The following is a 27020-nucleotide window of genomic DNA, read 5'->3' on the forward strand; positions in this document are numbered from 1 at the left end:
ACAGTTTTTATTTGATTTTGCCAATTCGTACATAGATAGATCATTATTCATCCTATTTATTTTCACCTCCTCCTCACTGTAAAGTCTTGAAAATTAAAAAAAGACTTTCCGTTGATATTCTTGAAGGTGGAATCCTATTTCAACAATGTTTTGAGCCTCACTACTATTTTTTTCACTTGTTTTCTCTGTTTTCGGCTTAAATATTATACCAAATATACATTTATTACTCAATACACCGTAAAACCGCTTCCAAATGCCTTATAAAGTTTTCCTTTAACGCTCACGAAAAATATTTTGCAAAAATAAAAAATATGTATTTTTCACCAAAAACATGACCCACCCCATCCCACCTACCCCGCAACCCGATTTTAATAATGTTTCGAGCCTCGTTACTTTAATTTTCTATTAAAAATGCCATACAAGTCGTCAACAACATGCTCATAAAAAATATTTCGCAAAATAATAAAAATAGTCAATTTTACAAACAATGTTTTAAGTTAACAAGGTTATTATTTTCAAATATCAATCCTTAGACCTCTTAATTAATTAAGTTGCCAAGATAAGAAATGCACCACCAAACAAATCAACCGACCAAAACTGGAATTGAAATCGGTTACACAATTAAGCAAATAAAATTATGAAACGAAATTATACAACACAAAAGCCGGACCAAAATTGGAAAAGTTGTGATTTTTTAGAGCTGCCGACCGGCGGCATCAGCAACAAAGGGCAGGTACGGAGTCCGACCCAAAATGCAGTTAACCAAACCATAAACGAAGCAGAAAACGCTGAACACGAAAATACCATTATGCCCCCAAACCATGAGCTTGTACCCCAACCCGGCCCGACCCGGACTGAAAATCCTCTGGAGCAGCAGCGGCAGTACCAACAGGACGTCCAGCGTCACCGCCTGCATCGCGTTGAACCGCACGTAGTGGTTGAAGCTTGGGTTTCTGACGACGCCCAGGTAGAGGGCAAAGAAGGCCACGAAGCTCGAGTACGGCATCGACCGATAGAGGCTCAGCAAGGGGATCAAGGGTTCGAAGAGGAGGCCCAATTTGGGGAATTGGATAAACAGGTAACGTCCATACTGGAGGGAGTTGAAGAAAGGGAGGGTGTAAGCGACAGCGGAGATCAATCGATCCGTGGCGGGGGTCGGTGTGCTGCAGGTGATGGCGGAGGATTTGGGTTTGGATTTTCGGCTGACAAGTTGAGGGAAGGAGATTGACCGGGTGGAGAGGGTTGAGGGGAAAGCGCGCGACGCGGAGGAGGGAACGTAAGATTTGGGGATTAGGGTTTTGGGGGTGGCGGAGAGTTGGAGGAGAAAGGCCATAGCTGCTAGCTGCCAGGTTTGGGGTTGTTTGTGTCGTGTGGTGTGAGAAAATCAAAAGTGAAAGTGAGAGAAAGATTTGAGAATTGGGCTTGGATGTTTTAATTGTCACTTTATTGGGCTGGAAACTGAGGCCCAGTTGAGCTTGTTTGATGGACAATCTTTGACGGTAAAATGGAACAGAGACGATATTATTTTGTACAAAACTGTACCGCCTCTAATTGGAAGGTTTCACAGCCATTGTGGCATCCCGGTTTAATCATGGAAAAACTCAACATTAGTAATACATTATTTAATTAGGACGCTAGGTGGTGACGAATACATTTTATGTAAATCATTTCCTTTGTTCTCAAAACTGGTGTGGCTAACAAAGGTTGAATGAGTTGAATGTTTCTCCTTGTTGGACTTGGGCTTTGCAAACAAATGATCATAGACACAACTTAAATGGTTCTCCTTCAAAATTGGACTACGTCCACTGAGTTTCTTGGATAAATTTGGGGACATGGTTACAAGTAGCACTTGGCTAGAATAGGTCATGGGCTTGATTGCTAAGAGGACGCTCCGAGGCCATGGGCTTCATGAAGCACTCAGCTTCACTTTTCCATGCTTATTGGACCTCGACTTTCCTTTGAACCTGTGTTCCTTTGGATTTGTCGAGGTCGGATAGGCCCTTGTTAACAAGTCTCTCAACTCCTTGTCCAAGGATTTTTCTTAGGCAGGGAGTTGCATAGGTCAATCGGGGTTTAAGGGTGGCACCTGGGTGTTGTGTAGCCTTCCCAGTATAGGGTGCCTTTAGTGATTGGCTTCTTCATATGTGATGACTTGGATTAGAATCCTATCAATCGCCAGACTCATGAGTCGAGAGCTAGTGCTATTAAGAACACGTGCTTGGAGCACATGTCCATTGCAGGTGAGTGGCAGAATCAAGGTGGCCCTGTATTTAAGGTGCAATAGACAGGCGTGACCTCATAACTCGTGAAGTTGTTTCACATTCCCTTTGCTTCAAAGATTGAGTAAGTGGGCCTCCACGTCAGGATCTAGTCGTATTCGTGCTTTTTTTTACCAACAACTGAGATTGTGTGCTCTGGGCTATATAAATCCCTTCCTTCTGGTGGAATTCCTACTTCATTCTGCCTTCTTCAACTGAAACTTTGTCGAACCCGGACCATTTCCTGTGACCTAAGTCTTACCAGTTACAAGCCTCAAACCTCTTTCTCTAAATTCTCTCAGGTTAGCTCCTTGTGCTTGTACTTTTTTCTTTTGTTTTTCCTTTGATATAGTTAGCTATGGTTTGGACAACATTATGAATTTTATGGTGTGGGTTGCCATTAACGTCAATGGAGACCAAATCCGGCTAGTTTAGTTCGTAGAGTAGGGTAAGGCATCCTTTATGACTTAGTGGTGGAGGCCACCGTTTGGAGTTGTAAGTGTGAAAAAATCACGGCTCATTTGTTTAACAATTTGGTAAGAGTCAATTTGTGAATCTAAGAGTTAGAGAGCAATTTAGGAGAATCTTTTCCTTTGGCTAGATTTGAGGCATGATTGTTCACACTATATTGTCATAAGGTATAGCTTGATGTTCAAGACATTGGTGAAGTGCTAATTCAAATTTTTGGTTTGCTTATTCGAGCTTTGCATAGTTCTTTTGGCTCGTATCTATTAGTTTCCGTAATGAATTTGTTGGAGAACATTTCAAGTTTTGAAGACTTTTGGATTTTTTGAGTCGTGGTGGAGGTCAATTTTCAAGGGAATTTGGTGCATGTTTACGTTTGTATTTTGGTATCCCAATTGGAAGTGTATTTGATTTGGAAGTTAGTTGATTTCTCGTCGAGGTGGAGTTTGTTGTGATTTACAGCTCAAAATCAGGATGGTTTAGAAATTAAGTTTGTATTACCTATTTTGTTTTGGTCCTATTGGGTTTGGATTTGACTTCTTGATTGAATTATTTGTTTGGTGAATAGATTTTGTTAATTACCTATTTGTTTAGATTTGTATTTACTCCCAATTATAATTAGGATTCTCATTGTAACCTAAGCCATATTCATCATTAATAGGATCATAGGGTTAGTTCATTTTGTGCGCCTCACCATGGTTTACATATATTTTTCTCTTTTAGTTTTGGATACAGGTCACCATTTGGACTCGAGAGTGTGTGGTAAATTCATGGCTCGTTCATTTAGCAATTTGGTGACAATCAATTTATGAATCTGAGAGTCAGATAGCAATTTGGGAGAAAATTATCAGTTTGTTGGGTTCTATACTTGTTTGGTTTAGAGTTTGTAATTTGTGGGACTTGGGTTGTGAAAGTTTAAACACTTTTTTGTAATCTCCATTTTTTTAGTGAAATTCCTTGACGTGCTTTGCTTGTGGACTTAGGCTTTACGTCAAACCACGTTAATCTCTTGTGTTTTTATTTAGAGATTGTTTGTTTTTTCGTTTTCACTTATGATGCTGATATTTGTACTTTTGTTATCTTTCGCTTGCTCATAAAAGTACACAACAAGGCCTTTTCTGATGAACTTTTCAAGTCATGTGTTCGATTGCCTCTCCACCCCTTCTTCATAGAGTTCTTGCTCATATAAGCCTAGCTCCACACCAACTCAACTCGAACGCCATTTGTTTTTTCCTTAGCATGTATGTGCTCCAGAAAAAGCACCATCAGACAAAGCCAGTCTCAGCCTGGTCAAACACTGTTATAAGCTAAGAAATAGTTCTGGTCAGGTCGAGTTCTGTCACGTGCTCGACCCGTGCTTGCTTTTAGCTGACAATCCCTTCAACCAGAGACCGTACAAGGAGAACTAATTCCTCATTGGCGGAAACTGGAGAGCTTTGCAAGGATGATGTGACAGGCGCTCGGGTCACCAAGAGTTTTAGGGTGAAGGGTAAGAAACGACATAAGTGCCAACTTGGCGGTTCCTGTCTTAAATGTCTTCTATATTTTTTTTTCTCTGTTTATTGTAGAAGACTGGCCGAAAAAGGTTTCTTTCTCACAAGATGAGGGCTTCAACTAGCGATGATCACCTTTTTATGTTCGGAAGAGCTTTGAACCGATGCAATACCAATCGTCGTCTAGATGCCACAATCTTCTACTAGGTAAACCATGCTGGACCCCGACACTTGCCGTTATCTTTTCTTTTTTCTATTCATTCCCATAACTCATGTTCATAACGAGCCTTAATACCTTCGTCATTTTATTCACCTTATGTACTTATAGTTGACCTTTGTCCCATAGAGGGGGAGATGGCTAAAATGAACACGGAGGCTTAAAAGATCACTCGTCAGTGTTGAATAATTGGCCAAGTGGCCAAGTGGACAAATGTCCAAGAAAACTTTAGGTGATTAAACAATCCAAAGGTGGAAACACATTCCTTGTTTTGGGGAGGAAAATAAGGGAAAAGACCTTTGCTTTTGAAAATGTTTTGTTCTCTTCTTCAACACCCGTGAGTGTTGTTTCATTAAAAGAAAAGATAAGTTGGTTTTGGAAAAGAGAGAAAAAGAGTGAGCTCATTTGTTTTCGGTTGAGAAGAAAGAAGAGAGAAGAAAGAGCTTTTCTTCAGAGAGCAAGGGAGAGTTGCAGAGAGCCTAAAACAGAAGAAGAAAGTTGTTGCTTCAATTGGTTAGTAATCATCCACCAAAGTAGTTGTTGTTGTAATAGCTTTGAGCTATATGTATAGAGAAGAAATTATTCATTATATTTCTTTCTCTATTTGTTTCTTTGGTGTGTGAGAGCTATTGGGTGTATTGGGCTTTTGGGTTGTGAGATTGCCAACACTTTGTAAACTCCCATTTGGTTGATAGTGGATTATTGGGTGAGCTCCTACTGCTCCGAGGACGTACTCCAGTTACACTGACTGTGGAGGAACCTCGTTAAAATCTTGGTGTCTTTTATATTTTGTTCTTGCATTTTATTTGATATATTTCCTGTGGGTTAGCTTGAGTTGGTTCCAAAAGATTTTGGTGCTACCCTAGCACAACAATTGGTATCAGAGCACTGGTTGCTCTTGGGTACTGTCTAGTTGCCAAAGATGTCAGACGGGCAAGATGAGAATCCTTTTGGAAGCAGCTCCGGATTTGCAAGAACTACGGTGCAAAATGCAAAGTTCGAAGTGGAAAAGTTTGATGGCACAAACAACTTCGGGATGTGGCAATGTGAGGTTAAAGATGTGTTGGCTCAACAAGATCTTCTTGCCGCCTTGGGAGAGAAGCCTGAAGCTATGTCGAAACTGGAATGGGAGAAATTAAATTTGTGGGCTTGCTCTTCAATTCGGTTGTGCCTTGCAAAAACTCAGAAGTATTTTGTGATGCGGGAGACTTTGGCAAGTGTGTTGTGGCAAAAATTGGAAGACAAGTATATGACGAAGAGTGCAGAGAACCGGCTACACTTGAAGAAAAAGCTCTACCGCTTCCAATACAAAGAAGGTACAAAAATGATTAGACACCTTGATGCTTTTAATAAGTTGATTGCCGACTTGTTAAATTTAGATGAGGATATTAAGGATGAAGATAAGGCCTTAATATTGTTGAATTCCTTGCCGGACTCTTATGAGCATTTTGTTACCACTATTATGCATGGTAAAGAAACTGTGAAATTTGAAGATGTGTCAAATGCCTTGATGAATTATGAAATGAGGCATAGAGATAAAAATCATGATAGTACCTCGGAAGCTTTATTTGTTAGAGGTAGATCATCGGAGAGAAGATCATCTTCTAGTAGGAAAAAATCACAGTCTCGACCTAGAGGAAACTCTAAAGGTAGAAAACCTTTGGAAAGGGATGAATGTGCCTTTTGTCGTAATAAGGGCCATTGGAAGAAAGATTGTCCTAGATTGAAGACCAAAGGCAAAGAAAGTTCTGAAGCTAATGTTGCTGAGGTTGAAACAGATTTTTCTGATTTTGCTTTAACCACTTCCTCATCATTTGATTGTGCTACTAAGTGGGTGTTGGATACGGGTTGTACTCATCATATGACTCCTCACAAGGATTGGTTTTCAAGCTTGAAAGAGTTTGATGGCGGTGTTGTGTTCATGGGAGATGACAATCCTTGCACAACAAAAGGGATTGGTACAGTTCGTTTGAAGTTGCATGATGGCATAGTTAAAGAGTTGACAGGTGTTCGGTATGTACCGAATTTGAAGAAAAATCTTATTTCTTTGGGAACTTTGGAAGCCAAGGGCTTCAGGTTTCATTCAGATGGGCAGACATTGAAGGTGACTTATGGGGCACTTGTTGTGATGAAAGCTCCTCGATGTGGCCATTTGTATTTATTGCAAGGAAGCACTGTGACAGGTGAAGCATCTGTAGTCTCAGAAAATATGGGCACATCCGATTCTGATACTACTAGATTGTGGCATATGAGATTAGGCCATGCCGGTGAGAAAGCCCTACAAGGGCTTGTGAAACAAGGTCTTCTAAAAGGTGCCACGACTTGTAAGCTTGATTTCTGTGAGCATTGTGTCTTGGGGAAGCAAACTAGAGTGAAGTTTGGTACTGCTATACATCAGACGAAGGGCATTCTTGATTATGTACATTCGGATGTTTGGGGTCCTACAAAGACTCCCTCTTTGAGTGGTAGACATTGGTTCGTGACCTTTGTTGATGATTATTCAAGAAGGTCTTGGGTCTACACTATGAAGCACAAGAGTGAGGTGTTGAGCATTTTCTTGGGTTGGAAGAAAATGGTTGAGAACCAGACTGGGAGAAAGATTAAGATTTTGAGATCGGATAATGGTGGTGAATACACATCCGACCCTTTCTTTAAAGTTTGCAAAGAGGAAGGGATTGTGAGACATTTTAGTGTCCGGGGAACTCCACAACAAAATGGAGTTGCAGAAAGATTGAATCGAACCTTGCTTGAGAAGGTTAGATGCATGTTGTCTCAGTCGGGTTTGAGCAAGTCATTTTGGGCAGAGGCAGTTACTTATGCATGTCACATCATCAACCGATTACCCTCAGCTGCTGTTCAGGGTAAGACGCCAATGGAGGTATGGACTAGAAAACCTTCTACTGATTATGATTATATTCGTATTTTTGGTTCACCTGCTTATTTTCATGTAACTGAAAATAAACTTGATCCTAGAGCCAAAAAGGCTATCTTTCTTGGTTTTAGTAGTGGTGTCAAAGGTTACAGGTTATGGTGCCCGGAGATGAAGAAACTTGTAATCAGCAGAGATGTGACATTTGATGAAGAAAATATGTTCAGAGACTCTGAAAAGAATGTGAAAGATGTCCAACAGGTGGAGCTTGAGAAAGTTGCCTCTTGTACTTCAAATCCTATTTCCGCTGATGTCGAAGCCACTACAAGTGAAGAAGTGGGAGACCATGAGGATGTTGAAGAAGTTGAACTTGAAGATTCTATTCAAGTTGAAGAGCAAGTTTCACCTCAAGAGTCTATTGCTAAGAACAAAGGAAAGAGAAATATTACCAAGCCAGCTCGGTATAGTGACTATGTTGCTTTTGCTCTTCCTATTATCACTGATGAGATTCCATCCAATTTTGAGGAAGCCATTGAGAGTGAGGAAAAGGAGAAGTGGTGCAATGCCATGGGTGATGAGATGAATTCTCTCTTGAAGAACAAGACTTGGGAGTTAGCTAAATTGCCTAAGGGTAAGAAAGCTATTGGTTGCAAATGGGTGTATGCCAAGAAGGAAGATGCTGATGAGAAAAGCAATGTGAGATTCAAAGCAAGATTAGTTGCTAAAGGGTATGCACAAAAGGAAGGCATTGACTACAACGAAATATTTTCTCCAGTTGTGAAGCACTCCTCAATTCGTATTATGTTAGCTCTTGTTGCACAATATGATCTTGAGCTTGTGCAACTCGATGTGAAAACGGCTTTCCTACATGGTGATTTGAATGAAAAGATCTATATGTGTCAACCGGATGGGTATATGGTGAAAGGGAAAGAAAATTTGTTTTGCAAGTTGAAGAAATCACTTTATGGCTTGAAGCAATCTCCAAGACAATGGTATTTGAGGTTTGATAAATTTATGAGAGGCCAAAATTATTCTAGAAGTCAATATGATCATTGTGTGTACTTCAAGAAGTTGCAAGATGGGTCTTTCATTTATTTGTTGATATATGTTGATGATATGTTGATTGCCTCAAATAATGTTGAAGAGATTGAGAAATTGAAGAAGCAAATGAAAAATGAGTTCGAGATGAAGGATCTTGGTGAAGCAAAGAAGATCCTTGGCATGGAGATCACTAGAGACAGAGAGAAAGGTTTGGTATGCTTGAATCAAAGACAATACCTTGAGAAGTTGATTCGGAAGTTTGGAGTTCATGATTCAACCAAACCGGTTAGTATCCCTTTGGCTCCTCATTTTAAATTAAGTTCTCTACAGTGTCCTAAAACTGATAAAGAGAAGCTGCAAATGAAAGATATACCATATGCAAATTTGGTTGGTAGTTTGATGTATGCAATGGTATGCTCTAGACCGAATATTGCTCATGCAGTTGGCATGGTGAGTCGATATATGCATAATCCAGGTAAAGAGCATTGGCAAGCAGCTAAATGGATATTGAGATATCTCCATGGTACTCGAGACGTTGGTTTATGCTTTGAGAGAGATGACTCTGGTATTGGTCATTTTGCAGTTGGTTATGTTGATTCAGATTATGCAGGTGATCTGGATGGAAGGAAGTCTACTACAGGCTATGTGTTTACTATGGCTAAAGGGCCAGTTTGTTGGAGGTCCATTTTGCAGTCGTCTGTTGCTTTGTCTACTACAGAGGCTGAATATATGGCAGTTGCTGAAGCTATAAAGGAAGCCATTTGGATACATGGGCTGATTAGAGATTTAGGGGTTGATCAGAAGCAGGTGGAGGTGCATTGTGATAGTCAGAGTGCCATTTATTTGGCTAAGTATCAGGTTTATCATGCGAGGACCAAGCACATAGATGTGCGTTATCACTTTGTTCGTGAAGTTGTTGGTGAAGGAGAAATCATTCTCCAGAAGATTCCAACTAAAGACAACCCCGCTGATATGTTGACTAAGGTTGTTGGTGTAGCCAAGTTTGTTCATTGCTTGAACTTGGCTCACATTTTGCCTATATAAAGAAGGCGTTGAGCAGTAGGAGTTTTGGAGCATTTGGTTCGGCATGAGTTGTTCTCTTGCTAGTGATTGGAAGTGATGTTGTGTGTTAATTGTGTTGTTTGGCTTATCATGGCGTTTTTCGGAACTTGGCCAAGGTGGAGATTGTTGAATAATTGGCCAAGTGGCCAAGTGGACAAATGTCCAAGAAAACTTTAGGTGATTAAACAATCCAAAGGTGGAAACACATTCCTTGTTTTGGGGAGGAAAATAAGGGAAAAGACCTTTGCTTTTGAAAATGTTTTGTTCTCTTCTTCAACACCCGTGAGTGTTGTTTCATTAAAAGAAAAGATAAGTTGGTTTTGGAAAAGAGAGAAAAAGAGTGAGCTCATTTGTTTTCGGTTGAGAAGAAAGAAGAGAGAAGAAAGAGCTTTTCTTCAGAGAGCAAGGGAGAGTTGCAGAGAGCCTAAAACAGAAGAAGAAAGTTGTTGCTTCAATTGGTTAGTAATCATCCACCAAAGTAGTTGTTGTTGTAATAGCTTTGAGCTATATGTATAGAGAAGAAATTATTCATTATATTTCTTTCTCTATTTGTTTCTTTGGTGTGTGAGAGCTATTGGGTGTATTGGGCTTTTGGGTTGTGAGATTGCCAACACTTTGTAAACTCCCATTTGGTTGATAGTGGATTATTGGGTGAGCTCCTACTGCTCCGAGGACGTACTCCAGTTACACTGACTGTGGAGGAACCTCGTTAAAATCTTGGTGTCTTTTATATTTTGTTCTTGCATTTTATTTGATATATTTCCTGTGGGTTAGCTTGAGTTGGTTCCAAAAGATTTTGGTGCTACCCTAGCACAACAGTCAGGTGATAGGGAAAAGCTCGGAATAAGTTAGTCGATCGTGACGGGCCAGACGCCTCATCGAGTGGTCACGACCTTTTTATAGGAAATGTACCACAAGATTCCTCCAGCCCTCACGGGGGAAGGTTGGCCGACAAAAGCCTAATTGCAAGCAACTTTAATACTTTGACCGCCGAGAAGCAAGCACTCGGTTCTTCTGCTCATCTTCGCCTAGAGAGGCTTAGGCCAAACGCTGGGTTGGTCGTACAATCAAGGATCATTTTGACAAAGAGATAGACACGTTATTGTCTTTCTGCATGGGCTTCTCCAAGGAGACGATGTCTCTAATGACGCATTTAGCGAAAACGACAACATGGCCAACGAGCAGATAACACGTCTTCGACCTAACATCGGGTAAACATTCTCCCTTTATTTGACATTTTCTATTCACGACTATATTCTCTTATTGTTGAGATTTCCTTTTTAACTTCTTATGCATCTTGTGTTCGCACACTATTGAGCGCTTAAGTGGCCTTTCAAACAGAGGAAACAAAGCACTAGTCATCAACAAGTTATGAATGGGCTGAATGAGGCTGTGAAGGAAAAGAAACAGGAGCTTGGGTCTTCTAGCCGAGTGATTGAGGCTCCCAACCTCAAGAATGCCCGGTTTAAGCAGGAAATAGAGCAGCTCGAGAATGAGCTAAGTAAGGCTGTCTTTGATAAGCTTCAAGCAGGCCTTGAGATGGGGGGGCTAAGGACGCATTTCGAGCCTTTTGGGAAGAGAATGAACGCATGTAAAAGACCCCTTAATACACTATGTCCAACAACAATCTGGACATGAGTGATTTTCTCCAAGACTTATGAGGGTGTCAAGTTCTACAGTTGCCTTTGCTCCAAGTCGACTTAGAGTTTTACAAAAAGATGAAGGTAGTTTACCCTGACTATGACATGGATGTCAAAATGACAGGAAGAGGGCTCCGAGCAAGAAAGGGTTGAGGACAGGTCGTGGTAAAAAAGCCCACTGCCACCAACAACACCGTTTTCCAACTTCCTGAGCCTATTGCTTAGCCTGGCCTTGAGCCCACCAGTGCCTAAACAACCAACCTTGAGGTCGATCAGCTCCAGAAAGAAGCCCTGTCGTCTAGGACATGCTAGACTATGCTTTATGGGTTTTTTATTTTTATTTTTATTATATATATATATATATATATATATAATTTTATTAAGTGTGTCTTTTTATTCCTTTATCACAATGTGGATGTTTGTGGGAACATGGGTTAACTTTACCATGACAGTGAAAGTTAATTAAAGTTTCATTAAGTACATAGTGGTCGAGTACATTTGTGCGTGCAAGCTTTTTAGTGTGGCAAAGACCAATGTGGCTAATTTTGTTTTTCAACAAACTTCTTTTCGTTCAAAAAAAGAAAACATATCCGCACATAAGCCACTAGCACCTCACACACAAAACGTGGGCAAGTCTTCTATTTCCATTTAGTGGTGTAATACCCCTGCCACCTTACTATAGACGTGGTCTTGTTCCCATCACTTTAGAAAATAACAAGATAACCAAATATGGTATATTGTTCCTACCATTATCCAACTTGCTCGACTTGCGTTGAACAACGAGCTTTTTGAATTCTCCTACCCATGAGTTGCCCGACATGTTTTTAAAAGACTGCCATCCGAAAATTTGATATTCAATAGGTAGATCGATAAGTCTTCCTTGGTAACCGATCAATCATTGGTTTGACGCTGATTTGTCTAGAGTTGTCTTGAAAACGAATAGAGTGCACATGCCCTCTATTTACGATCATCCTGATTTATCTTTCTTTTTACCCAACTTTGGTAATACCCGTCCCGAAGATTCGTATCACCAAACATTTGTCACAAACTCTTTATGAATTGTTCCAAAGACCATCTATTCTTTCTCGGGTGTTATCCTTCATAGACATGCAAGGAAAATGGCATCTTATGTAGAGTTTAACAAATGGGTGTACTTGTTACTTGGACATGTAGACTTGCAGAAATGTCGAGTAGTGCCTCCAGAACATCATTATGCTCGTTGTAGTGGTCGGATCGCTCAATATGCTATAGGGTTTGATGTTGATGACCACCGAGCGGCTCTACGACATGCTCGATTGTCACTTTGGTCATCACTTTCATGGTTGATGCATAACATACTCGTGTTAATGTCTGATCTCTCCGGACAGTTTATACTCTTACGAAAGTCGAGAACTTCATTACCAACATCCTCTGATTAATAGAGACATTTATCTCAGCCAAGAACAGTAGTCGCAAGATTACGTTATAAGACGACAGGGAATCCAATATGGTGAATTGGTAGTTGTGTTTGCTCTCTTGGGATGGCTCCTGATAGACAGGGTGTAACTCATCTACCCGATTTAGTGTATTACGATAGCCCTGAAGCTATGAGATAAGCTACCTTCCAGCAGAAGAGATCCCGATTGACCATCGTTGATCGAAAACCGAGGGAAAAATCACATTTACCGAACTCTTGTTGTCAATAAACACTTGAGAAACACCGACAATTTCAACAAATACAACTAGGGAGTTATCATGAGGTTGTAAGACTCCAAAACCATCTTCTTCCCTAAACATCACTAGAGTTTCTGATAGCCTTCTCACCTTGAATGGTCGGTCCATGGTCCCGACCGAAAAGGAATATGATTTAGACTGCCGAGAAGCCCAAGCGTATGTTTTTTGCATTCAATTAGAGTTCCCTGCCAATGTCGATCCCCTGTGAGATTGTAGATTACCTATCTCTTTACTGTGTCACCAGTCCGAAAGACACTCGGGGCTTGTGAAATGCCTTAGAAGATAGGTTGTTGTCTAGGCATATAATCATTGAGTTGCGTTTTTCGACTACAGTCTATACAATCATTGATAAGATGGATGTGATCCGGGTGATAGCGACAGAAATTGGTCTCGTCATTCATTCTGAATACTGGTTGTTGTCGCAGTGTGCTAGAGAGTTACAACTCCACCAAGGGGAACGTCTTCTATGGAGAAATATTAAAAAGAGTATACGACTTGTTTGTTAACCCAAGTCTCCACTCCATGCTTTGATGTTCCACATGCAGTGCAGAATCCTCCATGCTTTGATGTTCCCCAAGTCTCCACTCCATGCTTTGATGTTTCACATGCAGTGCAGAATCCTAGTCGGCAACAAGCTGTATGTGCATGTGCATGTGTGCTGTCTTCCCATGCGTGCTTGGCTACTGTTAGTTTAATATGTAAAGGTGTATAAATGGTGTTGCGGCATGGGTGTGCAAACTGCAGACTGTCACTTACAGTTTAATGCATGTGTGTGTGCTGTTAGTTTAATATGTAAAGGTGTATAGATAGTGATGCGGTATGGGTGTGCAGACTGCAACTTATAGTTTAATCTGTAAAGTGTTGTTGTGATGTATATATCAAAGCCTTCCCGTAAGGCCTGTGATAAATATAAGATTTTGAAGTTATAATTCATATCAGAAAATCCTTTATGGTATCTAGAGCCTTTTTTGTCTAACGACAAAGATCAACCTATTATTCTGTTCATCATCGCTTCCATGGCTGGAAACAATGTCCCTGCTATCAACCCTAACCCCCAAACCACCACCTTTCAACCTTTTTCCATTATCGTCAATATCAAACTTGATAGAACCAACTACCCACTGTGGTTGGCTCAAATTCTCCCTATTTTAAAAAGCCGGGACTTGATGGGGTATGTTGATGGCACCTTGGTGTGTCCCCCAAAACATGTTGCTGGTTTGACAACCGTGAATCCTGCGTACACAACGTGGGTGCAACAGGATCAAATGATCCTTAGCTGGATTAATGGATCTCTGACTGCGTCTGTCTTGTCTGTGGTGGCAAGCAAAAGAACTGCTCGAGCTACTTGGGAAGCTCTGGAGCAAAGGTATGCATCCACGTCTCAGAATCGTATTTTGTTTCTAAGGAATGAATTGTTGCAGACCAAAAAAGGTGATCTCTTTGTGGCGGATTACCTTGATCGTATGAATGCGATTGCTGACAATCTTGCTCTTGCTGGGCAACCTGTGAGTGATGATGAACTGGTCCAGATTGTGTTGAATAATCTTGGACCAGCATATGAGATGACTGTGAGCGCAGCACAAGCTCGTGACAACCCTATCACTTATCCTGCCCTTGAATCCTTGCTGCTGACAACAGAAAGGAGAATGGTGGAACACAATGTTCCGTTGGTTGAAGGAGCCACTGTTAATGCCTTCGTGGCTTCTCGAGGACGTGGGGGTGGTCGTTCTCGTGGTGGTGGACGCGGGAACTACTCACATCGTGGTGGTGCTCACCGAGGTCCCAATCCTCGCCATTACAATGCTTTGCAGAATAATCAAGGTACTGGCGAAAGGTTTGTTTCTTGTGGTGATAGAATTGTGTGTCAGATATGTGGTAAACCAGGTCATCCTGCGTTGGATTGCTACCAGCGCATGAACACTGCCTTTGAAGGACGAATTCCGGCCAAACGACTCTCGGCCATGACCTCTTCACCAATTACTCTTAACAAACAGCAGAATGGTTCTTGGCTCCTAGACACAGGAGCCAATGCACACATTACTCCTGACATTCATAATCTGGCCAATCCCAAAGAGTATCACGGGAATGAAGGAGTAGGAGGTGTAGGTAATCACACGGGCATCTCAATTGCACATTATGGTTCCAGTAAACTTCAAACTAAATCTTGCTCATTTGTTTTACGTGACATTCTTCATTGCCCAACTGCCTCCACTAATATCCTTTCTGCTCATCAGTTTACCCTAGATAATGATTGTTACTTACTTATTTTTCCCCATGTTTTCCTTGTAAAGGACCTCAAGACACGGAAGACGCTTTTCCGAGGGAGATGTGAGAATGGGTTGTACCCATTTCCAAATGGCAGTGGCTGTCTCAAGCATTCTGTTACTGCATGTGTGGGAGTTCGAGTGTCGGTTCAAAAGTGGCATGCACGTCTTGGCCATCCTGCAAAACCAATAATCAAGTTTTTAATTTCAAAAAAATTAGTACCAATTCATGGTACCTCTGATGTACGCTTTTGTGAGTCATGTCCTCTAGGTAAAAGTACTAAATTACCTTTCCAATTGTCCGAGTCTAGGTCTCAATTTCCTTTGCAACTTATTCATTCAGATGTGTGGTGTTCTCCAATTCCTTCTAACGAAGGTTTTCGTTATTATTTGTTGTTTGTGGATGATTATTCGCGATATTCATGGATTTTTCCCATGAGACAAAAATCTGAAGTTTTTGCGATATTTGTGAAGTTTAAAGCCAAAGTTGAAAATATGTTTAACAAATCTATAAAAACTCTTCAATGTGATGAAGGTGGTGAATATAAGAATCATTTTTTTCAAAGGTTTCTTGATATTCATGGTATTTCTCAACGTTTTTCTTGCCCTAAACATCCTGAACAAAATGGTTTAGCTGAACGAAAACATCGACATATTGTCGAAACTGCCATGGTTATGCTTGCTCAGTCTTTCATATCAACTACGTTTTGGTTTGATGCATGCTCAACTGCCACATATCTAATAAACCGATTACCTACTCGTGTATTATTTGATACATCTCCGTTTGAGAAATTATTTCAAAGAAAACCCAATTATGAGTTTTTGAAGGTGTTTGGTTGCCGTTGCTTTCCATGGCTAACACCATACAAGCAAAACAAGTTACAACCAAAATCAAAGTCCTGTGTTTTTCTTGGATATTCTTTGAACCATCAAGGATACAGATGCTTGGACATGACCACAAGACGAGTTTATTTGTCTCGCCATGTTCTATTCGACGAGGACTCATTCCCTTTTCAGGGACTCACATCTCCTTCTGACAGTGTCGACGAACAAGGTAACAATTTTTTCCCTCATATCTTACCTAACTTTCCATTACCCACTAATCCACCATCCATGGTTGAACCTGTATCACAGCTCAACCCACCTTTAGACCCTAACCTATCTATAGGACCCTCACTATCATCAAATGAGCAAGTTTTAGTAACTGAACATCGTGTGCAACCCACTGTTCCCAGTGATACTGGACATTCTATGACTACACGGTCTAAATTAGGGGTTCACAAACCAAATCCAAAATATGCTATGCATGTTGCACTTGATAACTCTCTTGTTGAGCCTACCTGTTTCAGTCAGGCAGTCAAACATCAGGCGTGGAGAGAAGCTATGGCGCAGGAGTTTAATGCACTACAAAGAAATGGCACTTAGAGCTTAGTTCCGTACAATTCTACAATGAATGTGCTACCCAACAAATGGGTGTTTAAAATTAAACGTCACGCTGATGGCACTCTTGAGCGACATAAAGCTCGGTTAGTTGCCAATGGTTTTCATCAGAAAGTTGGTGTGGATTACACCGAAACTTTCAGCCCTGTGGTAAAGCATAGCACCATTCGACTCGTGTTGAGTCTTGCTGTGTCAAAGAAGTGGCCTGTACGCCAACTTGATGTGCAGAATGCGTTTTTGCATGGATACTTAAATGAACATGTCTACATGAGACAACCATCAGGCTTCATTGACAACCAGTTTCCTCATCATGTATGTAAGCTACATCGATCTCTTTATGGTCTCAAACAAGCGCCTAGGGCTTGGTTTCAACGGTTCTCTGATTTCTTGTTTCAACTAGGGTTTGAGGAATCTACGTGTGATTACAGCCTTTTTGTGTTTGACAAGCAGGGTATATATATTATTCTGTTAATTTATGTCGACGACATTCTTATAACAGGGAACAATCCACGCCAGGTGGCTCATTTGATTCAGAAACTTGGTAGTTTCTTTCTAATGAAAGATTTGGGACCGCTCAGTTATTTCTTAGGCATTGAAGTGAAGTATAATGGTGATGCCATGCATCTTTGTCAGTCTAAATATGCACTGGATCTCCTCACTTGCACAAAATTCACAGATGCCAAACCTATTTCTACTCCTGTGTCGTCTGGTCAGAAACTGAGTGCTCATATTGGCGATCCTTACGTCAAACCAGAGATGTATCGCAGTGTTGTGGGGGCGCTACAGTACCTCACCATCACACGACCTGATCTGTCCTACGCTGTGAATCAAGTGTGCCAATTTATGCATTCCCCGAAAAACACACACTGGATGGCAGTCAAGAGAATTCTTCGGTATCTAAAGGCTACATATAATCATGGCTTACTGTATCAACCAGGAACTGCTACGTTGACAGCTTATTCGGATGCAGATTACGCTGGCAACCCTGATACTCGTCATTCTACAGGTGGTTTCTGTGTGTATTTGGGTTCTAATCTTGTCTCCTGGAGTTCAAAGAAACAGAAGACCGTTTCACGTTCGAGTGCAGAAGCGGAGTATCGCCAATTAGCTTATACTGCTGCAGAATTATCATGGTTAAGGTCTCTCTACAAAGATCTTCATTTAAATTTGGCTCCACCAACCATTTGGTGTGACAACATTTCCTCAATTGCCCTGGCGTCCAATCCAGTCTTCCACTCGCGCACTAAGCAGGTGGTTCGAAAACAGCTCGTAGTAAGTTATGTGTGTTCTCAAGACCAGCTTGCTGACATTTTTACCAAAGGCCTCTCTTCTTCACGATTTAAGTTTCTTGTCTCCAAGCTTCCAGTTGTTCCCCCACCTGTTCGCTTGCGGGGGGCTGTTAACCCAAGTCTCCACTCCATGCTTTGATGTTCCACATGCAGTGCAGAATCCTCCATGCTTTGATGTTCCCCAAGTCTCCACTCCATGCTTTGATGTTTCACATGCAGTGCAGAATCCTAGTCGGCAACAAGCTGTATGTGCATGTGCATGTGTGCTGTCTTCCCATGCGTGCTTGGCTACTGTTAGTTTAATATGTAAAGGTGTATAAATGGTGTTGCGGCATGGGTGTGCAGACTGCAGACTGTCACTTACAGTTTAATGCATATGTGTGTGCTGTTAGTTTAATATGTAAAGGTGTATAGATAGTGCTGCGGTATGGGTGTGCAGACTGCAACTTATAGTTTAATCTGTAAAGTGTTGTTGTGATGTATATATCAAAGCCTTCCCGTAAGGCCTGTGATAAATATAAGATTTTGAAGTTATAATTCATATCAGAAAATCCTTTATTGTTACGGTCATATCACTCGGCTCTACTATTATTGCTGATAAGAAACCTCTCGAACTTCCTTTTTTTTTTTTGCCGATCGGTCGTGCACGACTCCTAGTCTAGATTTGGTGAGTATGCTTAGGCCATCAACCTTTCTTGTTGGTGCCACAATCTGCATTCTCTTTATGTTTAGCAACTTGGCCCTGGAATAACAATGAGTAAGTCTTTGAAGGTCACAAAAGGATTTTCTGTTCAAGTGAAAATTGAAATCCCCGTTAGCAAATCCTCTCATCAAAGCCTGGTAGGCAATGGCAACATTTGCACCTAGCATACTCATTATTGAAACAAGATATGTAATCCCTCAAGGACTGACCAAGAGCTTGCTTTACTATGGCCACAGTCAGCCGATGTATATTGTCTCTTAGAAATAATTATATAATTATCAAGAAAAACTTGCCTGAACTTGGAAAAGGATGTCATCGATCCTGGGGGAATATGTTTAAACCAGTCTCATGTTGCCACTCTTAAGGTGTTAGGGACTAGACAACACTTGGTGCCGTCGTTATTCTCATGACCCTCCATTGCATAGATGAAGGCCACTAGGTGGTCGTACAGGTCGATAAGCCTTTGTAGCTTGCATCGTGAAAGACATGGCATCACCATTCTTCGACTTATTAAGCAAGGCCTTGAAAAATGGAAGGGCACTTATTCCTCAGAGTAATATGGGTTCTTGGGTCTACAGGGCATTCTCAATTTCCCCCAACCCATCTCATACACTCTTTATCTTTTCACCCATTACTTATTTCAAAGTGGACCGTAGATTGGGGCAGCTCTGGGTTTCTCGTTTGAGTTATGGACTACCAACTCGACGACTCATGCTTCATTCTCCTTGGTGTCTTCCTCTACTTAGGCTTTTCCTCGATTGATGACCTCACGAGTGTCCTCACCCTACTTTCCATATTTAATGGAAAAATGGTCGACATGCATTTAGCCACCGAGGTGATCTACACCTTGTCGAGAAGTGCTTTTTATTCTCTCGTTAATCTGGTTGATCATTTATAAGAGGTTGACGTGCTTCTTTTGGAAAAGAGTGTTCTGAGCATGAAGGTTTCCTACCTCGTTCATTTCTCCCATATCGGCTAGGATGATCTTTATTTTTTCCTCCAAACTGGATAGTTTGGCCTTCTCAGCTATCATTCTCCTCTAAGGGGTCATTGGCTAAGGATTTCTTTCTTTCTTCTACTTGTCATGCTCGTCAGATAGTGTGTACAACGCTATGCCACAGAGTGTTCTTAGATTTGTTTAGTAGTAACACGCAACCAAGTTGAATGCGTATCCCCACAGACAGCGCCAAACTATTAACGCTCAAAACTAATTAAGCTAACAAAGGTTGAATGAGTTGAATGTTTGTCCTTGATGGTCTTGGGCTTTGTAAACAAATGATAATAGATACACGACTTATGTGGTTCACCCCTCAAACTAGGTTACGTCCATTGTGTTTCTTGGTCCTTGTTCCCTTGTCTGGCCACTACATGCTTTGATATTGACATCTAACTAAGTTTGTCCCTTATGTTCTTAGGATATCGTGCCTTAAAGTTGTTAGTCGCCAACTTGACCTTTGGTGCTCGAAAAGCACTTTATGAGGAAGTGCTCGACTTGATTGTTGACAGGACTTTCTGAGGCTATAGACTTCTTGAAGTGGTCGACTTTACTTTTCCATGCTCATTGGACATTGACTTTCCTTTTGACCTGTGTTCCTCTGGACCAATGTTCCTACAGGCTATGTACTTATGGGGCTATCGGGGTTGAAAAGACCCTCCGTTAACACTACTAATAAAGATGAGACAGTGATACACAATGTGGTACAATAATATTGACCTCCCTATGTTTATCCAACTCTTATAATACTACAGTTTCAAGCTCTCAACTTGAATAATCAATGAGTTCAGTACCAAAATTTTCATAAGTAAAGCTACAAAATGTATAGACAAAAGACAGAAGGGAATACGTATAACAAAGGAAGGGAAAATGCAAACATATCATGCCAAGCGAAGGAACCAAAAAATCTCAACATATATTATCACAAAAGAAATCAAGTTTTTCACCCACATCATTTACAAAAGAAACTCAATCCAGAACTCATGTCATTGTATCTACAATATGTAAAACTTAGACAATACAGTAATTGGCACAAATTTCAAGAAAACTAGTCACCCATGATCCCATCTCTCCCTGTCTCACCCTATCTTCATTGCCTCTTCCATATTCACTCCCGTCTTTACCAAAATTGTTCTAATTTTCCCCGCAAAGACACAAGTACCCGGCCAACATATACATACAACATAGCAAGCAACCAAGCACACGTACTTAAAGCTTAGGACCTGCCAAACTAGAACCTTTGACATCCACTTCAGAGAAAAGAGGAGCAGTAAAATCATATAGAAGACCCCAGAGTTGATTGAGTTAACTTCAATCATATCTCCGCCTCCACAACCTAAGAATCGGCCCTCAGCTCACTTCTCCGACCAACTCCATACCCAAGATTCAGTGATTCATTCTGCAAATTTAATATTCAACAACTTTAGCACCAGCTCTATCAGACACAAAAAATTTAATTGGAAGTGGCAAGGAAACATCAAGTGGCGGCGTGATAATTAGTGAAATTTCATAATCCATAAAAACAAGAATCACATCATAAACTTACACACATCCACTTAGAATTTTACATGCCTCTATATATTAAATCTCATCTACCAACAGTTGACAAAGTGAAGAATAGATATTTCTCAAACCACCCCAAATATCGGCATAAAGAAGTTAAATGAGAGGAGAAAGAGAAAATAATAGGTAAATACTAATCCAAACAAAGATCAAAGTGCCTCAACCAATTGATACTGCTTGGGTTCCCTATAACGAATCCTTGCAATTGCAGACTAGTTGAAAATCTCAAAATGAAACCAAGCCAAACATCACCAGCCAGAAAACAAACTAACTTGAAATTTTAAAAGAAGAGTATATTCATGTAACATATTGGGTCCCAAGAATTTTTTTTGTCTTCATGAAAATTCCTGTAATGTTAGTTGTCTATCGCACAAGATGAATATACATTTGAAATAGTTTCAACCTCAAAGATTGTTCTATACTCAATGAATATTGAATAATACAAACCCTCGGGACAGACAGACAACAATTACAGCAACAACAATGCTGTTCAAACCTTTAGAAGCTACTGAAAATGTATTAATGCTTTCACAAGAATGAAATCTTCCACATGGATTCTAAGTTTAACTCAACTGGACATAAGACACAGAAAAAGGAGGAGGAACAAAACCCAAAAAATTAATAGGGAAGAATGTGCTACATATTTACACGCATGAATCAAGCGTATCCCAAAAGGTCCAGTTATTGGAAGAGTCGACTCAAATTTATGCAGAGTTTGTGAGTTACGTGAAATTTTACAATCCACCCCATGTTCCTCTAAATTAAATCCCTGCATACTAGTGTACACTTTATTAGTCCACCACCACCACCACCTATGCTACTACCACCAACACCACACATGATGGCCCACCACCATTCCGGATATTGGAAATTTGAAACTGATGGAAACGCCCATAAATCAGATCATTAAGACCTAGTTTGGTATGTTGAAAAAAGAAATGAAAAAATTGTGACTAACTTAGAGGTAGGAAAAGGATTGCTCAAGAACAAACATTATCCATTCCAATCCTCTCCATGGTGGGAGGATAAGATGGGAGAAGTTTTCTTCATGTCTAATCCTCTTCTAATCCCCTCACAATGAAAAATCATTCTCATCTACTTTCAATATGCCTTGAATTTAGAGGTTTATCCCCCTCAATCTAATCCTTTCTACCAAATGAGCCCTAAATAGCTCATGTCTATTAGAATCCGCTAAAATCTACAATAAATTTCGGACAATAAAATCCATGTATAATTCACTCAAAGTCCATGTGGAGTCTATGGAAGTCAATCCAAACCCCCTCAAATCCATGGACTTATACCTCCGTCAAAATCCCTTAAAATCTCAATTGAACACACACCCCCAAACCCTAACGGTTGGTTCGTGCCTAGTTGTCCACTCCTTACAAATTGTTTCAACCAGCGAATTATGTGTGTTCTTTCTTTAACTAATGAATTAGCTGAGAAAGCATAACATTGTTCCTAAATAAAAACATGAGACCATAGTAAATCCTAAAATTGGAAACCTTAATCAGATCAACAAAACCCCAGGACACAAAACGAAGTAGATTATAAGAAATTAACCTCAAACGACGACGACCCAGATGGGGAAGAGGAATAGTGGTTGGTGTCCTGGACGGCAGGATTGAAGTTGGGATCAGAAGGGTCAACGGCGGTGCAATCAGGTGGCGATTCGAAGAGGGACAAAGAGAACTGCTTGTCGACGACGCCGACGTCGAAATAAATGAGGCCGGAGCTTGGTACATCGACTCTGATCCCCTTCACAGGAAACCAGAGGAAGAGCTCCTGAGCCGACACGCCCGATAAGTTGGCGATTCGTCCGAAAGACAGAAAGCCGGAAACGTTAAAATCGTAGAGCACCTGGTTCTCGAACTTGGCGTGGCAGGGCTGCTCTAGCAACACTCGGAATTCGCCGGTGGTGCCGTTGAGAGAATAGTCGGTTATGCCCTTGGGGAGAAGGCCAATCGGCAAGCCTTGCTTCCGCAGGTGGTCGTAGATGCTCGACGACGGAGATCGGCTGGTAGGGAGGGGGAGGAGGAGCGCCACGACCACGACGCAGAGGATCAAAAACCATGTTTCAGAAATTAGGGATTTGGGGAAAGAACCCATCTTTCCTTCTTACCCTCGTGCTGTGATCCCGGGTGAGACCGTGAGAGACAGAAGAGAGCGAGTTTCTGTTGTGTTTGTTGGGTGGTTCTGATTGTTTAAGGTTTTGAGGAAAGAGATATTTTTTACTTATGTTTTGGTTGATTTGTTTGTTTGGGAGGGGACACAAAGACAGTGTGTTATTGGGGTGTTTTTAAATAGTGTTAATATGTGCTGTGTTGGAAGTGGGAAGTTATAGAATGCAGGCTGGATTGCTAGCTAATTTGGGTTTGTGTTTCCATATGTAACCAATTCGGTTCCTTTTTCATGTCTTGACAATTGAGCCATCTAAAGTTGGTACGTGTGGCACTGAAATACTGCAACGTGGTATAACCAATCCCCATGGTATATTGATGACATGCATCATGCTGCCATAAATACAACAAAATGACAGCCTCCAAATAATTCTGATGAGTGGCAACAAACAAAGAAAAAAAGCGCGGATATCACTTGTCAACACAGAAAAGAAGAAACATTCAATTTGATTGTAATAGAACACATGAACAAGATTATACATAAGAAACATTTGGCAGATCGTCCACATTGATAAATAGTTGTATTCAAGAACAGGAAAAACACAATGATTTTAGTTTATTTAGATTTCTAAACCCTAAGTTTACATAAAATGCAAAAACAAAAAATGACAATCTCAATCGACAAGTCTTCCTTTCAACTTGTTCTCAACTGGTTAGTCTCTGCTATGCTATCAACTCAACAAAACCCTCAATATACTTTGTCTTTGCAAAATTGTAGTCCGTCTTCATGTTATAAATACTAAACAACCACCACTTATGGACATAAGAACCAAATGAGCTAACGTGTATGATTTCAACTAAAATCCAAAAAGAGCATCAGTCTACATAATCCATAACATTGAAGGAGATCACACCGATGCTATGAAATATTTACCACCCACAGACATATGTAAACAAAATTAAAGAATAAGGCATTGTTTTCGCTTAATTTAAAGTGTATGAGACTAAGGCTAAGAATTAACCTAGCTAACAAACAGGAAATCGCAGAAAATGACTAAAAGACCGGTATTGTTTCAATGAACATCACTTATGCAAAGAGAAATTTATGCATCAGAAATGGATGGGCTTCTATACACAACTTTATAAATGACTATGGTTCGCATTAGTACAACTCAATCATGGTGTTCTTCCTGTCTTGCTTTTCCTTTCCTCAAGCATAATAGTACAGATATAAATCCAAGGTGCAACAGTGACAACATTCACCAGAGTTCAGCATGCCATTGCACAATTTCTCCTTTCCACTGCCCTAACCCATTCAATGTTCTCCCTTCCAATGACTAAACCACACAATAGTACATGCCCCCCATTATAGTATCAGCTTGTATATCTACAACCAATTTTACCCGAAAAAGACTGACTTTGACCTACGAAGAGCTTCCACACACTAGGTATAGTTTTAAATTCTAACCTACACTACAAGGCAATAACAATTTATTTCCAGCAACCACATCAGAGCATTAAACCAGTACAGAAACATACAATGCAAAAAAGGGAGAGGGGCAAGACAATAACAAAAAACAAAGAAACAAACACCGTATGATATAAGCTTAGTTATAAGTTTGTGCAAGAATTACCTGTCTACTGCTCTGATTTAACTAGTGGTTCAGATCAGTGCTTCCCTTTTTTCTTAGATTTTACAGGTACCACCCCATATGCCATGAGCCTAGAAGCTGGTAATTTTCGTGCAGCTTGGAGACGCCTCCTTCTAGCACTCCTGGATTCTTTTTTATCACCATTTGAGTCCCCTACTTGTTCTTTCCCATGTTCCGGGGCAGCCATTGATGATTGCCCTGCGGCACCCTTTGATAAGCTTGAACCCTTAGCTGCTTCACTTATTCTCAGCTTCTTGCGATTTTTTTATTACCCACATTTCCTTGTCTGAAAATCTCTTTAGCTTTCTGCTTTATCTCCATTCTCTTGTTGTTTGGTACCTTCCACTCTTTCTCTGTATAAGGGGCAAGCTTCTTTAAAGACACATATTGATTCAACTCCTTTTCATCCATCGCTAATATCTCAGCAGTAGCCAAGCCATATCTATTAGGTTTTATTTTAGCATACTTGAATCTGGTCTTCAATTCTCCAATTGTATCCTCATAATCCAACTTATAGTATTCATCCATCATCTCCTTCTGAGCTCTCTCCAATAAACCTAGTTTACGCTTTTTCTCTTGTTTATCTTCCTCACTCATTTTTCCTTCCTCTTCATCTTCATCTTCCTCTTCCTCTTCCTCTTCCACTTCCACTTCCTCTTCCTCTTCCTCATGGTCACCAACATTTTCCTTTTTCTGCTTCAAAGCCTTCTCCCTTGCAGCTAAGAACCCATCACCAGACCCAACAGTATCCCAACCTTTAGGAAGCCCAAGCAACTCATCCTCCTTATCAAAGTCCGGTTTCTCAATCTCATCATCATACTCGTCCATATCACTATAATGCTCTAAGTCAGCATCCTCTGCCTGATAATACTCCTCACCAAAAGCCTTCTTCATCATCCTATCATACTCTTGTGGATCAAATTCCTTCTCCAACTCCTTTGGATTAAATGTAGACACCTTCCCCTCCTTAAGTCCCGCAATCTCCATTATCTTCTTAACCTTCTCATCATTCTCCTTCTTCTTCAAATTCTTCAAATGCCTCAACTCCTCCTCCCTCTCCAACCTTGCAATCTCCATCCTCTCCTCCTTGCTCTTCCTCTGCTCCTTCCTCGCCTTGACCTTCTTCCTCACCGACCCCTCAACTTGCCTGGAATGCCCCATAATCCGATCACCTGCATTCTCCTGGAACCTGTGCTCATACTCCTCCTGCCTTTCGATCTCCATCTCATCCTCAGACACCATCTCCAAATCCTCCTCCTTTAGCTCGGGATCCTTATCCTCCTTCCACAGCTGATCTTTAAAGAACTTCTTGAGAAACACAGCATTTTCATCAGATTCGGGGAAACACTCATCTAATGCCTTCTCAAACTGATCATTATCAACACTATCACCATCATCATCCCCCGCAGCATTCTTGTTCTTCTCTATCAAAAACTCACCACCATCATCCTCCTCGGCTGCGGCGGCCTGTAAGAATTCTCTCCTTATCCGCTCTTGTTCTTCGTTGTAGACCTTACTGTTTTTACCAATGTTTTTGTCATCCTCCTCCGCCAGTTCCAGGCCGTCCTCGATCAAATGCTTAGCGTTAACATCTTTCAAGTACATCTTCCTCTTATTCTTCGCCTTTCCCTCTCCCTCTCCCTCTCCTCCAGTGTTTCCGATAATTTCGGTTCCATCAGAATTAAACAAAACAACATCTTTGTTTTTCAAGATAGGGTCTTGCTTTTTACCTTGAGCAGACCGTCCAAAAACTCCAATTCTCTCTTCTTGGAATTGGTGACATGGACGTAGTCGTCGTCCGATTCAAAATCCGGTTCAGAGTCTGAATCATCGGAGGGGTCAGCTACGAGGCCTCGCTTCTTCAGCTCCCCATAGCGCTGGAGCTCCTCCCGCTTCTTGTTGTGTTCGTACTGCGAGCGAAATCTTCATTGATTTTGAGCTGCGGTACATCGTCGTTCTCGGAGTCGCTGCCGCCGTCAAATAGTTGAAGAACGCCCATATTGCTTCCGCCGAGTAGTATTCAGGGTTTCAGGGCGTTCGACCCGACTAGCTTTGCTCCTGCCTGAAACGGACTCCCTTTTTATATTTGTTTAATTTAGGACCGGAAATTAAAAATTCCACTCGCGTCTCTGATTTTTAAAATTTTTGCTACAGATGGAGGTAAAATGAAAATCACTTCGGTTTCTTTTTATACAAGGCATCTAATTCGAAATTCAAGTAGGGGCAGGGTGGTTAGC

General features: G+C 40.9%; 2 protein-coding genes and 1 pseudogene across 2 annotated transcripts; all 3 read right to left on the bottom strand.

Annotated features, from left to right (window-relative positions):
- Positions 1–567: 567 nt before the first annotated feature.
- LOC137745850 (protein TIC 20-II, chloroplastic) lies at positions 568–1383 on the bottom strand. Its single transcript, XM_068485881.1, has one exon. The coding sequence runs from the start codon at positions 1331–1333 to the stop codon at positions 695–697; it is 639 nt and encodes a 212-aa protein (XP_068341982.1). The 5' UTR covers positions 1334–1383; the 3' UTR covers positions 568–694.
- Positions 1384–20344: 18961 nt separating this feature from the next.
- LOC137745281 (uncharacterized) lies at positions 20345–23289 on the bottom strand. Its single transcript, XM_068485211.1, has 2 exons — positions 22575–23289; positions 20345–20847 (listed from the first exon to the last, which is right to left on the bottom strand). Exons 1-2 carry the CDS (start codon positions 23118–23120, stop codon positions 20785–20787), a joined length of 609 nt encoding a protein of 202 aa, XP_068341312.1. The 5' UTR covers positions 23121–23289; the 3' UTR covers positions 20345–20784.
- A 1481-nt stretch (positions 23290–24770) lies between these two features.
- LOC137744760 (protein kri1-like) lies at positions 24771–26863 on the bottom strand (annotated as a pseudogene).
- Between the last annotated feature and the right edge of the window lie 157 nt (positions 26864–27020).

Source organism: Pyrus communis, chromosome 9 (genome assembly GCF_963583255.1).
Source record: "Pyrus communis chromosome 9, drPyrComm1.1, whole genome shotgun sequence".
NCBI classification, from domain to species: domain Eukaryota; kingdom Viridiplantae; phylum Streptophyta; class Magnoliopsida; order Rosales; family Rosaceae; genus Pyrus; species Pyrus communis.

Excerpts from the sequence above, each read along its gene's own strand:
- LOC137745850 (XM_068485881.1), bottom strand. The coding sequence starts at position 1,333 with ATGGCCTTTCTCCTCCAACTCTCCGCCACCCCCAAAACCCTAATCCCC.
- LOC137745281 (XM_068485211.1), bottom strand. The coding sequence starts at position 23,120 with ATGGGTTCTTTCCCCAAATCCCTAATTTCTGAAACATGGTTTTTGATC. Across the intron at positions 20,848-22,574 it reads CTGGGTCGTCGTCGTTTGAG|AATGAATCACTGAATCTTGG; the intron begins GTTAATTTCTTA and ends TTAAATTTGCAG.